General features: G+C 38.3%; 1 protein-coding gene across 2 annotated transcripts; it reads right to left on the minus strand.

Moving 5' to 3' along the window:
* Nucleotides 1-99: 99 nt before the first annotated feature.
* Nucleotides 100-15,747, minus strand: hmgxb3 (HMG box domain containing 3). Of its 2 annotated transcripts, XM_060886087.1 has the most exons (21): nucleotides 15,556-15,747; nucleotides 13,011-13,166; nucleotides 11,818-11,992; nucleotides 11,263-11,733; nucleotides 10,739-10,837; nucleotides 10,377-10,508; nucleotides 9,491-9,828; nucleotides 9,274-9,365; nucleotides 9,084-9,167; nucleotides 8,224-8,312; nucleotides 7,399-7,497; nucleotides 7,164-7,304; nucleotides 6,111-6,454; nucleotides 4,759-4,889; nucleotides 4,353-4,484; nucleotides 3,895-4,079; nucleotides 3,562-3,781; nucleotides 2,869-3,002; nucleotides 2,609-2,728; nucleotides 1,836-2,045; nucleotides 100-693 (listed from the first exon to the last, which is right to left on the minus strand). In XM_060886087.1, exons 2-21 carry the CDS (start codon nucleotides 13,151-13,153, stop codon nucleotides 136-138), a joined length of 3,897 nt encoding a protein of 1,298 aa, XP_060742070.1. In that variant the 5' UTR covers nucleotides 13,154-13,166; nucleotides 15,556-15,747; the 3' UTR covers nucleotides 100-135. The 2 variants fall into 2 exon arrangements, with proteins under 2 accessions (XP_060742070.1, XP_060742071.1); XM_060886088.1 differs by lacking the exon at nucleotides 100-693 and having other exon boundaries at nucleotides 1,852-2,041.
* Nucleotides 15,748-15,852: the final 105 nt, after the last annotated feature.

The following is a 15,852-nucleotide window of genomic DNA, read 5'->3' on the forward strand; positions in this document are numbered from 1 at the left end:
CATGTTTAACACAAATAATTAGCAATAAATACTATCATTTTATATAACAACCTATTATGTGCACCTTGCACAATGTCCTCTTGTAGATTCTGTTATTGATCTCACAGTGTTGAAATACGGTCTTTTCTTCCTCCGTCATTCTAGTACCACATCATCCACAGCTACAGTGTCTGCATCTCCCTCTGCTTCTTCTTCCTCTCCCATGCGCTCTCTTTCCTCATCCTCTCTGTTGAGCTGTGCCACTCCGAGTCTGTAGAGGGCGTCACGGATCATCACCACCTCCCCCTGCTGGCACACCCTCAGGACTTCGGCCATCTGCTGGCTTACGACATCCCGGCTACTCAGGAAGTCCACTAGCCGGTTGTAGAGGTAGTAGTGCGCTGCGTTGTTGAACACAAACATCCTTTGCTTTCCTTCTACCCCGGACTCGCTCTCATTCTCTTCTAAACCGCTGCTTATGGAAGAAACCAGACTGGAGTAAGACTGCAGCTCCTTACAAACAGTCAGGGCACGGTGAGGGTCTGAGGAAGAGGAGAAGGAGGAGGAAGAAGTAGAGGAGGAGAGGGCTGGATCGCCAGGGTGCACTATATAGCGCACAGAAGACTTGGTGTGAGGGTGAACTCGGGAGTTGGAGTCCACAGATGAGAGGTCCATACTGTACTGCTGGTCCTGGAGCTCAGGACAGGAGACATACTGAAAATGGAAGAGAAGGAGAGGATAAAAGCATGTGTGCACACACTTACACCTAATTATTCTAATTAAACCTTTCTTAAATGTCTCTTTTTTTATTTCCAACCAAAGTTTAGCCATAGCTGTGAAGCAACAGTGTACACTGTAGGTTTCAAAAGCAGAACTTTGTCCCTTTGTCACGAACTCTATGCGTGGACAAGAATAGAGGAAGTGAGACATACTTATTTTCTGGAAAACATAACCTGTCCATTTCTGTATTCATTACCAGGTTCTTATAATAACCCACAAAGCCATTGTATATCTAGTGCCAGTGCACACTACTGACCTTCATCCCAATACCTTCATCCATTCCAGACAATTAGATCCTCTATTATCCGTCAGCTATATTATCCTTATAGCTCCCAAATTTTGGAATTCCAAACCTGAGACTCTGTGACCTCTACACAGTTTCAGATGAAGATTTATTTGAATCTGAGTTCCAATTCCGTGTATGGTGTTCCTCTTACTGTAAAGCTTCTGCTAATTAGGTTTAGTATGACTTTACCTATGGCATGTTCTCCATTTTTGGTCATCTATATATCTATTCATCCATCCATCCACCTATTCCTCCATCCATCCTCCCTCCCTCCCATCCATTCATCCATCCATCCTCCCTCCCTCCCATCCAATTATCCATCCATCCTCCCTCCCTCCCATCCATTCATCCATCCATCCTCCCTCCCTCCCATCCATTCATCCATCCATCCTCCCTCCCTCCCATCCATTCATTGTTCCTTACATCCTTCCGTTTATTTTAGTCGATTTTACATCCTTACCATTTACAGGGAACAATCGCACACATACACACTCATACACACTACAGACAATTTAATGTGTAATTGTGTTAATTGTACAATTAATTCATGTTTATAATTTACAAAAGTCCCAATGTGTACTGACCCTGTGACAACACAGGAGATGTCAATAAGGAAATTATTTACAGAAAGGGTTTCAAAGGAAGATAATAACCTATACTTATCTGTAAGATTAACTCCAGTTATATACTTAATTAAATAAGTAAAAAAAAAGTTGTTTTCCTTGGTAATTGCTTCAAATAAGACTATTACCAAGTATAAAAGGTTTATGAAAGAAGTAACTGTGCTGACCTCTGCAGGACCCATGGGATCGGAGAAGCAGCCCTGGTTCCTCCCCCACATCTGTGACGTCAGCTCTGGATATAATGCTTCTGCACACAGCGCCACCTTCTGTGCACAGTCTGCTACATATACCGGTGGCCAGAAACGAGACGACACCAGCAGGTCTACATGATCACGGGCACTCTCTCCACGCACCAGGTACTTAGAGCCACACACTACCTGACACACAGTTAGAGACCACACAGGAACATTTCACACTGTGGACTTATGCAGGTTTTGAGCGGTTTCATGAATAAACACATGACTACATGCTAATAACTGAGTTAAGTATTAATACATCAGGTAATGCAATCAAATTTCAGAAAATGCCTTAGACTTGGCGTTATTTTGCTTATTAACCAAAACTTACAATTAAAAGATGCAACAAAAGGATTGTTATTAGTGAATATTATAAATACTACATAAAATTATTTATAAACTGGAGTCTGTTATATAATTTTTATTGCTGTTTGTTGCATTTTTTTTTTTTACACATTACAGTGAATTTATCTCAGTTAAAAGCATTACTGAAGTGAAGCATGAAGTGAAGTACATACTGTATCTCTGCCTACGAATGGTGTTATTCCTAATAAAATCACGCTCTCTCACGGCTAACCGTTTTATTAACAAACGTCATTAGAATTCCATTATAAGTGACTTTCATGTGAACTGGTTTTATGTTGGGGTTTAATTTTCACTGAGGATATTTTGTGAAGAATGGTTAGAGAGAGAATGGTGTTTACCTGGTGAGGGCACACCTTGCTGAGTTTTCCTGCGGTGAGGTGTTTAGCAGGTTGTGAGGCTGTCGAAAGGCCGTTTTGTACTTGTGTGTAAAGCAAACACACAGCCACCATCAACTCATCCTGCCAGAAAAATACAAAAATAGTCTAACACCGTTTTTCTGTTGCCAAGGAAATAATGACTTTAACAGAAATGAACAGACAGACAAAGAAATGGTTATTTTGCATGTGCACTGTGTTTGTGCGAGCGTGTGTGTGTATACCTTGGTGCTTTTTGGTGATGAAGGTACCTCACATTGCTGCAGTATGGACTGTAGCTCCTCCTCAGTGTGCTGCTCTATCTGCTCTGGTCTTAGCTGACCATCAGTGATTAGACGCATTAAATTGCTCAGGTTTCCTGTGCAGCCAAGACACACACACACACACACACACACACACACACACGCATGCACACGCACGCACACGCACAAACACATGCTATAATTTTATAATTAACTATAATATACTCAGATTATTCATCAACTAAAAATCACATTACAAATTCATCTTTAACTTAAGAAAGCTAAACTTTTAGCCTCATTTATCCAGCAATATCAGTTTGTCAGGTTTTACTGCATCTTGAACATTAAAAAAATTGTTTTATAAATGCACTGACACACTCAGAACAAGAAGTTCTGAAGAAGTAATTAAAAACCATACGCACATTTTATACAGTTTCTTTTTATATAGTTTATACTTTTTTATTTATCTACCTCCTTTTGGTTATATTTTTTTAGCCCAGATTGAATACCGGACAGATGCAAAAAGCATTTCACTGCATGTCGTACTCTGTATGTATGTGTGTGAGACAAATAAAATTTGATTTGAGAAGGTGGCTACAATAATACGGATGATGCAGATGTTGTGGTCATGAAATCAGTAACATTTCACTGTAAACTGATTTGAAATCTCTCCACCTGTGTGTTCCGTGTTGGGGGTGATCTTGTCCTTTTCTGTGTTAATGACTATAGAGTTCCTCATCAGTGTGGGAAAGAAGGGTGCGATGATAGAGGCATCAAAGCGTGTGATGGAGACACTGGAAGGAAAGACTGCCTGCTCCAGGGCTTCGCTCTCCATCGCCAGCCAGAACTCCTCCGCCTGAACCTCGTCTGAGGCTTGGAACTCTGGCCATGTGAACTTCAGAGAGAGGACAGCCATCATGCTCATAGTTCTATGCCGCTTACGTAAAGCGTTTATTACAACCCGCATTTTCCAAGTCTATGATCGAATGAGACAGAATGTTCTTTTACCTCCACGTTTTTGAGCTGTAGGACGCTGTTTGTATTGCGTCGTGCGATTTCAACTTTAGGAGCGATGCCGCAAATTCCACAGATCATGTCGTTGAAATCCCGCACTGTAAGACACTCAAATGCCCAGTAACCACTGCACAACAAATCCTGCACACGGGTCTGTTCATCTGGACTTAACACACAACCTGACGGGAGAAATTGAGAGAAAGAAAAAAAAAAACGTGTTGAATCAAGAGCAGTGGAGGAATCAAGGGAGAAATCATGAAATACATCAGAAAAGAAAAACTCAAGGGAGGATAATAAATAATTATTAAATTAATAGTTTCTGTATTTATTTAAATCAGCAATAACTTAAAAATTCTTTCTTTTTTGACAATATAAATTATTTCATCTGATATCAGTTATGAGAATTGAATTTTTAATACCGTACATATATACAGGTAAAAAAGGACACGTACCTGGTGGACTGTGTGTGTTGTTGATTATGTCGAGGGCTGCGAGTGAAGGATCCTGTACCTGTTTGATCTGACTACGGATTTTAAAGAACAAGTCCAGACTCACCAGCAGCTGGTTCCCCACGTTAAACAAACCTGAGACACACAAACACTTCAATTGTGCCACTAAGTAGGGAAAAGAATGTGTGCGTGTGTGCGTCTGCTTGCATGCGCGTGTGTGTGTGTGTGTGTCTTTACATTTACATGCCAGTGGAAATAAATCCTCCCAAATCCAATGTTTTTATTTTAGACATACAGAATGAGGTTTAAGGAAATATGTGTTTGTTGATGTTCAGGATTATGAGTCAGTGTGCTTTTATCTATGAGACGGTATGTGCGTGTGTGTGTGTGTGTGTGTGTGTGTGTGTACCTGGGTAGAGGCTGGTGAAGCTGTGTACAGCCAAGCACTGTGAGTTCAGACACACCTTCAGCTGTAGAACGACCGGCTGCAGAAGAAACTCTGTCACTAACCAACATTGCTGCTGCCCTGCAAGAGAACAACTACACACACACACACACACACACACACCATCAGCAGTAGTTTTCGTAATACTCTATTCCTCTAATAGAAAAGCTCAAGGTTGCTAAGTGCTTCATCAGTGCATAAAGTGCTTTTACCAAATAGCATGAGAAAAACTACTGAAAGCATGGAATGGTCATTTGTTCATACATCCATTCAATCATTCTTTCATTTTTGTGGCATCTGGAGACAATCTTGGGAACACTGAACATTCACCCTGGATGAGTTGTGAGTCCATCCCATAACACCATGCACAAACAATCCATGCACTCTATGGACAATTTAGAGTAGCCAGTTTAAACAGTCATGCTATTCTGGAGGAAACACCCAGGGACACGACGAGAACCTGTAAATCACCACACGGAGAGCAGCTGTGAGGCAACATTAGCATTAGGCATATTAGGAGTCACCACAGCAAATCATCTGTCTCCACCTAACTCTACCTTCGGCATCCTCTACTCTCGCACTAATTAACTTTATCCTCCTTTAACACAATCCAACCTTCTTCTACTTTTTACAAATAAAATCCCAAAAAGCTCACACAATGGCACCCTAAAAATATGTCTGTAAGTGTATTGTGCCTTGTGATGGACTTGTTGCTCATCCAGAGTGAAATCCTGCCTCATGTCCAGAGGACCAGAACAGACTGACCAGAAAAACACAGGGTGGTGCAGAAGAATGATATAATAACCTGCTGTGTAGGATTTTTTTTTGGTGGAAATTAAATATGTACAGAAATAAAACTTATCAAACTGGAAGAAAATGACATCTTAGCATGTATCTTAAAGCTAGTCAAACTTATCTACTCTCTTATTATATGTTTACAAATCAATTAAAGCTAAGATTATCCTACCTATTTCTAGATGTGACATTTTTTACACTTTTCATTTTATTATTCTGGCAGCAGATCGTTTTGCTTAGGTTTAAGAATCTTAGATTTGGATAAATTGGCTAGATTTGCAATGCTTTAACTAACTTCATTTAACAAGATGTCGTTGCAATGCAGTTTTACTCTGTTATTTGGTCAAGTTTTCTTTTGATGATATTCGTTAAAATGGAGGAAAAAGCTTCAATTTCAGTACTGAAAAAAATGGATAATGAATAATATCCATGTTCTAAACAACGTATGAGACTTTTCATTAAACACGGTCATTTTAGTGATAGTTTATAAGCAGTCAGTGGTTCAGTGTTCACACGCTCACCTCTCTGCTCCTGTGTAAAGTGGATAATGACACAGACTGCAGTGAGTGGCTGTCGGCTCATAGAAGCTCGGCCATCCTTCCTGAGGTGAAACACAGTGCTCCTCCTTCTCTCCGTCCTTCTCATCATCCTTCTCATTGTCCTCTTCGTCTCTCTTCCTGTGAGCTTGGTTGAGGTTGTGGATGTGTGTGAGGATTTCCTGGAGCTCAGCTTCGTTCTCAGGGAACTGCAGGCTGTGTTTGAGCAGTGTCACAGTGGACTGACGCTGGAGCTCTCTCTGGCTTAGAGTCAAAGGTTGCGATGGGTCCAACAGGAGTGTGGACATATCTGCTGGCTCAGGAGACGACTGCACGAAAGCAAACATACTTATAAATTGCATTCATTGAAATATTAAATCCCTAAGCATTCAGTGGCACTAGTCTAATTATTATTCTTTTTTGTTGTAATAATAATAATAATAATAATAATAATAATAATAATAATAATAATAATAATAATAATTAGTTCAATTAAAAACTAAACAAAAAATTCAAACATTCAAAAAAAAAAATTCAAACATTCAAATGAAATTAAGTGTAATTATAATTAAATATAAATTATGCAATTATTAATTTCTTTATAATTAAATGCAAGTAATTACAGTTAATTTATTGAATAATAATAATAATAATAATATATATATATATATATAATATATATAATAATAAGCTAATTATAATTAGTTAGTTAACTATTTGATAAGTTAATATATTTACTAATAAACAAGGTATTACCCGTATATTAAAATTTCTTTATTACTTAATTTTGTAAAAGAAATTTAGACTTATTAATGATTGTAGAATTTTTCAATCATGCACATTGTTTCATCTTTTGTATCTAGAGCACTTTGTGACTTCAGGGTTAAAATAAAAACTGACCAAATAAAAAATATACTATTATTATTAATATTTAGCTATTTCAGATAAACCTCTACCTCTAAGATCGCTCTTCTTTTATAAAAACCACAAACAGGACATATTTTTCTGATTAATCAGCTATTTAAAGTAGTAACTCACAAGGACTTTCTTGGCTGCTTTGGTGGTGAGTTCGCAGCCGCAGTTGGGGCAGTACTGTGGTTTGTGTCTGTTCTTATAGACGTAATCACAGGAGGGATTTTTACATCTGCCTCTTCCACGTGCTGTGGACAGGCCTAGAGCCTGTGAAAGCAAAAAAATAAATGATTAAAAAAATATGCATGCAGATATCATGATATGCTTTTTGTATTTTTATATGTCTGAATAAAGCACAAACCAGTGTAGAGCCTGAGCTTTTCTTCAAAGGCACCATAGAGAGGATCTTCACTCCGCTGTCGGTCACTACGTACTGACTGTTGTTGGTCGCAGGTAGATTCTAAGATGCAAAAAGTGATTTGTGTTATTAGTATAATCCTGAGAATAAGACAAGTCATAGAGGACTGCTGTTCTGATGTACAGTATTTCTCCCCTCCTAACTTATCTGGTGTTGCTCAATAGGCACCGGCTCCCTGATGTCCTTCAGCATCTTTGCCGTAAACAATTCACCAATAACAGAATGCCAAAACAATGATTTATTTTGCTATTTAATCTAAAGACCGCCCTATAATGTCTACTCTGAATACATGTTTAATAAAGACCAGACAGTATAGGTAGTTATTAACACATCTGTTATAATTTATTATTACTAAATTATAGTATGTTTAAATTATAACTATGTTTATTCATTCGCCCATTTTCAAGAAAGTCAGGACTGCCTTGCACCGGGAGGTAGAATACCCCCTGGATGAGATATACCAGTACACCAAGCATACACATACACACACACATACATACAGACACACATTTGTACAGTAAGTCACGCCTAGAAGTCTTTTAACATAGTCAGTCCACCTTAGGGATGTTTTGTGGGAGGAAAATAAAAACCAGAAGGAACCTAATGTTCACATGATTAACTATGCTCAGGCATACACGAGCTCAGGATCAGTGTGAAGACCTACCAAGCCTGAGGCATGAACGATCAGCTATAACACTGACTCCTACAGTTTAAAGAAAGACTTGAGTGATACAAGGAGCTAATTAATTAGCACTAAGCTTCTCTCACCTGCTCTAAGGCACTGGGAGACACAGAGTGTCCCAGCTGCTTCAGTGTGCTGGGTTTAAGGCTCAAAATCCTCTCACTTTGTGGCTTAACTGTGGAAACAAAGGAAATAATTAAGGTTGCAATTACATATCTAAATCAGTTGATAGATGAATCTCAATTTAAAGTTATAAAAAAATTATAAGTAAAAAAAATCTCTAATACATAAAGAAAGTCAGTTTAACGTCATACAACGCTCTTGATTTAGCACGAAAATCACACGCTTGCCTTTTTTTTTCAGTTACCTCAAATAAAGAATTGTAGCTCTGTGGGTTTGTCCCTAAAATGGTCAGTCAATAAAAAAAAATCTAGCTATAAAATTGATGGAGGAATATTTTTCCCTTTTTCTCTGTGGCTTATTCAGTTCAATCCAATTCAATTTAATTTGTATAGCGTTTTAAAAAATAGACATTGTCTCGAAGCAGAAATCTAAAAATTCAAAATAAAAACTATTTAAAACTAAAGTATAAATAATAAGCACGCGTGAGGCTTACAAACGATTAGCTCGGATGTGTACATTAGCAGTGATTAGGATGATGATATTGTCTCTATTTGTATATAAATGTTCTTCATACAGTCTGCTACTGTTTTAAAACTGTTTATGGACAAACGGCCTTATTGAGCCAGCTGATATTTTTAGGTGATTGTGTAGTGATGTAGACAGTCTGCATGAAGCTAAAGCTCCAGTAAAAAAAAACAGGAAACCCATCAAGCCTCCAAAAACCACCAAACATCATGAAGCAACAGCTACACATTCAGTGTAAAGAAGAAATTTGAATAGTTCACAATAAAATGCTTTGGCAAAACACTTAAGTAATTATTACCTATTCTAGTGATTTTTGTGTCACCTTTAGTCTTACTCGGAGGCACCGCTATCCACTGAACAACAGCTGGTTGAATTGGAACGCCTGTTAAAGATTCAGCAAAAAATGCCATTATAATCCCACTGAATACCAAATCACCAGAAACTCCAGCTATATATAGGATAAAAAGTTCATCATGCTTAATGCTTACTTGGGGTAGAAGGGGCAGGGAGAATGGCCCGAATACGCCGTTTCTGACCCGCGTCTTTGCTAATGACCCGGACACGTCCACCGCTTAACCCACTTCACGTTAAAATGCAATTCAAAGGCAAATTCCATTAGTTACCGCTACAGAACAGTTAACCTTGCTAAGGATTTGCAACACAATTCATATACAGAACAAAAGAACAATATTCGTATCTGCTCACATGACAGCTGTTGATGCTGACAGCTGAAAGGCTTCTGAATTTTTGTCAGCAGTGCCACCGGCTGATTGATAAACTGTAACTACACCCATCTTTTCTCTCTTCCAGGGTCCAGGAGCATTTGCAGGTACTGCAGAGACATCGGAGTGAACTTCAGAATGAAGAACCAGCTTGTCGTTTTTGCCGACGGTAGCTTGTGTTTGTTCTGTGAACGTGTCCGATGGCTTAACACTGCTCTGAGTGGCCGATTTAGACGCCACTGCAGTGGAACTGGAACCATCAGTCTGAGCTTTCCGGTTTTGTTGACATGAGCTGGTACCAGGTCCTGCTTTTTTGGCCGCCTGAAATAAAGACAAAAAAAAAATCTTTTAGCAAAAAGACAGTCTGATTATTATCTTATATAACCACAATTAAAGCATTTTAAACTGCAGCGCTGCTACATCCTTAGTATTGTTTTTTATGGGTTTATTTATTTTATATATTTTCTATAGAACTTCAGGGCAAATCATAGGTTTATTAATTTTTATTATTATATATTGTATTAACTTGTCCTATCATGTTACTGTTTTCAGAGTAACTCACCAATTCACATGAATTTTAAGTCTACAGTATTTTTCTTTATGTATGAAAAATGGGGCAAACCGTAAAATACAGAGTTACTAGTTAGCGTGTCAGCTCTATAAACTCTATCAACTCTGTCAGAAAAGATGACTGGAAAAAGAAGAGCTGAGAATTACAATAACGTTTCGAAGCGATTAGAAATAAATAAGGTGCCATGACATCTGCAACTCTGCTGCACCTCAAGGCTGCCTCATGTTTCATATCAAATCTTAAAGAAAGTTACTCATTAACCTCATTCGTTCAGTCTAAATTCAGTGGATTGACTTACAGATGGAACCCATTTTCCACCAAGGTGCTGTCCACAGTCAGGGCACCGAGGTGGTTTATGGCGAGTCACGTAGGTGAAAGAGCATCCAGGAGTGCTACAATAGCCTCGACCCCTCCTGGTGTACTTTATAGACTGAAACCAGAGTTTAGTATCACTAGTGTCACTACTGACAATGAATCAGAGCTTACAATGGATGTGAGTGTCCAAGGATTTAAACAGTTTACATTGACTTTGGGTTCACACTGATAGTATAATTATCAGTTATATTATTTTTAATATCTTATAATTATCAGTATAATCTTGCATAATATAACTAAACTGATAGGAGAATAGAGAAAGAAACATTAAGAAACACTACTGACTAGTTTAAAGGAGGGTTTAGGCTCTGGTTTGGCATGATTCACCAAGGGGAGCATCATTACTGGACTGACTGCAGGGAGGACTTTGTTTTCTACCAGCTCCTAAATAATACAATAGAAAAGAACACAAACATATAAATTATTAACATTGTTGTTTGTGACCACAGAAACAAGCATTATTTTTCCAAAATAATACTACACCATAAAAAATGCTCAAGTTTTTTTGTCTAGTTTCAAAAGAAATGTTGTGCCACGTATCTACACTGCTGTAAAACCATATATATGATTCAGATCCAAGGATGCAGGATACATCTCGATTATAAGAAAAGCATCAATACACGTGTTCTGTAACATGTGTTTACTACATTTAACAAATTAAATGGATGAATTTTATATTTTATTTGTGAACGTTACTGTTTCTGTGCCCACAGGGTTATAAACTGTCAGCAAAACCGACAGAAGATAGATTATCTTGCAGACAGAAAAACAGACAGACAGACAGATTAAAGCCAAAATGACAGTCTTACATTACTGGGTATGATGGCTACCAGATGAGTAGCCTCTGTTTTGACCTGTGAAACTGCAGCCACTCCCTCAAACCCTTCTTCCACTTCCATGTCATAAGCTCTGCCAAAAGCCCCGCTTGACGCCCCGCCTCCATCGTCCTTCACCACCAAGCTGGTGGCCTGGTGACTCTGCTGTGGGAAACTAAGAAGTCTTCCAGTTGAGGTGGAACACTGTGGCAAGATTCCTTGGAGTGCAGCAGATCTACTCAAAGGCACAACTAGGTCTTCAGTGAGAGGCTCTACAGTGACACACTGCTCCACCAGTTCCACCTCGCTACCCAGAGTCAGCGGGGAATCACCATCCGTACAGATGTCCACTGAAGCACCAGATCTGTCCTCCCCCACAGACATCTTCGGGAGCAGAACGTAGTCGGTTCTGGGCAGAATTCTACGGAAGCCTGGGATGTCTTGAGAAGTGGATGACTGTGTGGTCTGTTGAGAGTCAGATGTGTGTTCAGCTGCCATTTCTTCATTAATAATTTCATTAATCTTTAGGTAAAAAATATCTTGACTTACTCTGTCCAGGCCATCTTTCTCCATTTTGGCCCTCTCCAGGTAATATCCTTTATCAGCTACATTGAGCCTCTTCCAGCTTTCGCTGATGCGCTTGTTGATCTCAGACTGGGGCATGTCGGGATGCTCTTGCTGCAACCTCTGATGCACATCAAAGTAATACAGCAGGTATGCAGACCTACATGGGACAAGCAAAGTCTAGTCAAAGTGACTCAGTCAAATAGTCAAAGTGACTCATTGGCTGAGGAGGAATAGATGTTTTAATCACTATAGAGGGATACACCAGCAGTTTTCAACCTGGTCTAATGCACCTGTAGAATATATGGAATTATCAGGAACAACAATTTTGATATGTTTACCTGCAATGAAAAAAGTTCAGTTTCAAATATATTTGAAAATTAGAATTTTTTTCAGATTGAAGGATTTTTGGTTACGTGTCTACCAATGCACTTTTCCATCCATGCATATATTTTTTCTATCACTTATCCTATACAGGGTCTTGGTAATACAGTATAGTTTATCACATGGCACTTGGGGGTCAAAGTGAAGTACACCCTGGATGGGCACATCACAGTGGACAATTTAGGGCAGCTAATCAATGGACTGTCAATCTTTTGGAGTAGGGAAGGTACCTGGAATACCTGAAGATAACTGCTGAAGCACAGGGAAAACTTGCAAACTCCACATACTCAGGGAAGACATGGGAATCAAACCCACAACCATGAAAGGGTGAGCCAAAAGGGTGTACTATACATAGAACCACCTTGATCCATCAAGATACGCTTGTAAACGTCAAACGTCTTGAACACATCAGCAACTTGATCTACTTTGTATGTTTTTGCTCCAGTTTTTAAAAGTTTGATAAAAGGTTTTGTAAAGTTAATGTCTCATAAAGAGTTATCTAAAATTTTAATTACTAGTACTGTTGATAAACATTCTAAACATTTACTGATTCAGCAACTGACCATAGAGTGCCCTTGAGCGATTCTTAGTACAGTACAGAAAAAAAACATATCAAGATCCTTGTGTGATCCGTGTGTGATAGTCACACATACGTTCCAGATATAGTAGATAAAGCTTAAACTGCAAAACACTGGAGAATTCTTTTAGCATACTACTAATAGATATTTCAAAATATCTGGCTTAGATGAAAACCTCATACAGATAGAAGGGAGGTCATACTGATGGAGATTTACCTGGGCTTTTTGGGTTTCTCTGCATGTTCTGTGGTGCCTTTGGTCCTTCTCTTCTTCTTAGATGAAGTAAGGTCCACAACCGTACAACAGCTCTCCACCTCCTCAGTCACCTTTGCATCCGTCTCCTCATATATGGCCTCCATCACTGAAAGACTTCTGTACAAATAGAAGAAGAAACTCAGATGAAACTCAGATGCAATTCAGATGAAAAGTCAAATAAATGTAAAAATCTAAATGTAAAAGTTTCAAGGACAGTTTCTCTAGTCAAGAAGTCTTCAGCTCCAGTTTGGATATTGTGACTTGGCAGTTAAATGTAACTTAATTTTGAGAGTTCATGATTACATGGCATTTTGCAACCAAAGCAAAAACTATAACAAATCAGAGATCATTCAAAATAATCTACACCCTCACAATTTGTAAAGAAATAATCAGTTTCTATAATGCCCAATAACGATGGAGGCAACCTGTATGAGAATTTTAATCCTCGTGAAAACATGTGTGCCTACATCTGTTCGGTTCTGACGCATCATATCTGGAGTTTGTATCTAAATTTTCTAAAAAAAAAAAAAAAAAAAAAAAAAAAAAAAAAATTGCTTCTGCTGCCATTTCTGTCTTGCCTTATATTGTTATTAATAAAAAATGAACATGAAATATGTTGTAAACCAGGGGTTCTCAACCTTTTGCAAGCTGGGCCCCCCAAAGCAGGTTCATTGCAGTTGGGGCCCCCACACCATGCATAGATACATGCATAGAGAGATATATAGATAGATAGATATTATTATTATGAGTAGTAGGCCTATCATCATTACTAGGCTATTGCTATATCATTATATGAGGTTACATGCTTTATTATTATTATTATTATTATTATTATTATTATTATTATTATTATTATTATCAACAGTAGGCCTATTATCATTACTAGGCTATTGCTATAATTGGGAATTGGCACCAGACCTCTGATATTAATTTATGCTTTATTATTGTTATTATTACTAGGCCTAATAGTAGGCATATCATCTGCATTTTTTACAGAAGCTTGCAGGTAGGTGATGTTAATGTGAGACCTGAGCCTGCTTTCCCTTGCAAAGATCCTCAATTCTTGGCTCAATGTCTGATAAACTTAGCCTCAAATCATCCTTGATTTGTGCACGATTGCGGTATTTCGTTTTGAGTGCAGTCATTTTTGAGAATCCTGCCTCACACAAATATGTTGACGCGAAAGGAAAGAGAATCTTCAAGGCGATGTCACAGAGTTCAGGATTCAATGACCCATTCACAAACATCTGTCTCATTCTTGATGAATCGGCCGTTTGAACAAATCTTTTGAATGAACGACTCAATGACTCGCTTAATAAAACTGCTTATCACCTGTATCTCCGCGCTCACTATCGACAAACCAGTCCAAACACATTTAAATTTTTATTCAGGAGTTATGTATATACAAAACGATAACTTTTGATGACAGTAGTTTAGTGATAAAAAAAATTGAACAAATTTTTTTTTTCAGATTTTATTTTTTCCCTCCCATCCTGTAGCCTACTTGCACCCCCCCGCGATAGTGTCGGCGCCCCACTGGTTGAGAACCGCAGTTGTAAACAATAACAACAGGTAAACCACAGGTAAAACACACATCAGATGAGTAGCTGAACAACCGATAGTCTGAAATGGAAATAATGTTCAGGAAGACAGAGCCAGAAATGTCCAGACTATCATATTTCTTCCAACAAGCTGCTATCGAAGTGCAAGACCTATATGTCGGACATAGATATTATACCGAGCATTTTATTGGACGAACACGAGACAAGTACAGGATGAGTCATCAAAAATACGAATCATTTCCCTGGAAGTCACATACGTTATAATTTAATTGTGCATCTTGGTTTAATTGTGAATCTTTTCATCAGCATCAGTGTCATTAAAACTAAGTGACGGGTATAAAACAGGTAGTTTTTTAGTCAATTCTGGGGTATTATAAAAAAGGTGAACAGAAAGGGTTCTTGACTCCAGGTATTAAGTACACTTTATAATTTGAGGTCGAGAACTGAAAACAAAACAAAAAAAAAAAACAAGGAAACTTTAAGAGTTTTGTCTCTGATGTAAAAAGGTGAGAATCTCTGGGACCATGAAACATATCAGACCATTGGGTATTTATTGCTTTTATAAAACTAACAGCCAAACAGTGTATGCTTTTGGACAAAGTACAACAGATAAGATGATATATATTTAAATTAGTGTTATAGAACTTGTGTGTGTGTTTAAACTGTATCTATATACACGCCACAAAGTGACTCCTTATCTGTCCACTCTATCAGACTGGTATGCTGGGAAAGTGCCTGTGCAGATACATAAAACTATCCAAGTACTAATAACACCCTTCCTCCCTACATCACTGCACTACGTACAGTGTGAATTACCGCCTTATGTGCACTACCTAGTGCACTACATATACATCATGAAGCGATTTGTTATGCACCCCTGATGAGTCTCCATACTGACTGCAACACGAGTTGTCCAATGAGCGACGCCCTTGTTGCAACCTTACCTCTAGCGTGCCGAGAATTCTTTCCAAATCTTTCATATCACATAGAAATCTTCCTGCAATGTTTAATCATCTCCGGAAACATGCTACATATCAAAATGTACCATCTACTTCGAAAATCATTGGGTTTTCAAATACGAAGAAAGATCTTTCCGTCACCGATGTTTCATTAAAAATGGCGCAGTGTTGCTAAGGTGTACAACCAATCCGGTGACGCGATGAATAAATACCAGCCAATCATAAGCGAGCTTTTAAACACGTGGATGCTTTGTTAGTTGTGTGACAGAATCGACCAACTAA

This window comes from Tachysurus vachellii, chromosome 14, assembly GCF_030014155.1.
Source record: "Tachysurus vachellii isolate PV-2020 chromosome 14, HZAU_Pvac_v1, whole genome shotgun sequence".
Lineage (NCBI taxonomy): Eukaryota > Metazoa > Chordata > Actinopteri > Siluriformes > Bagridae > Tachysurus > Tachysurus vachellii.

Bases quoted from the DNA above. Each gene is read 5' to 3' on its own strand.
- hmgxb3 (XM_060886087.1), bottom strand. From the start codon at position 13,153: ATGGAGGCCATATATGAGGAGACGGATGCAAAGGTGACTGAGGAGGTG. The intron at 10,509-10,738 runs GTCAGTAGTGTT...CTCTGGTTTCAG, and splicing joins CTAAACCCTCCTTTAAACTA to TCTATAAAGTACACCAGGAG. The intron at 694-1,835 runs GTCAGCACAGTT...TTCCATTTTCAG, and splicing joins ATCCCATGGGTCCTGCAGAG to TATGTCTCCTGTCCTGAGCT.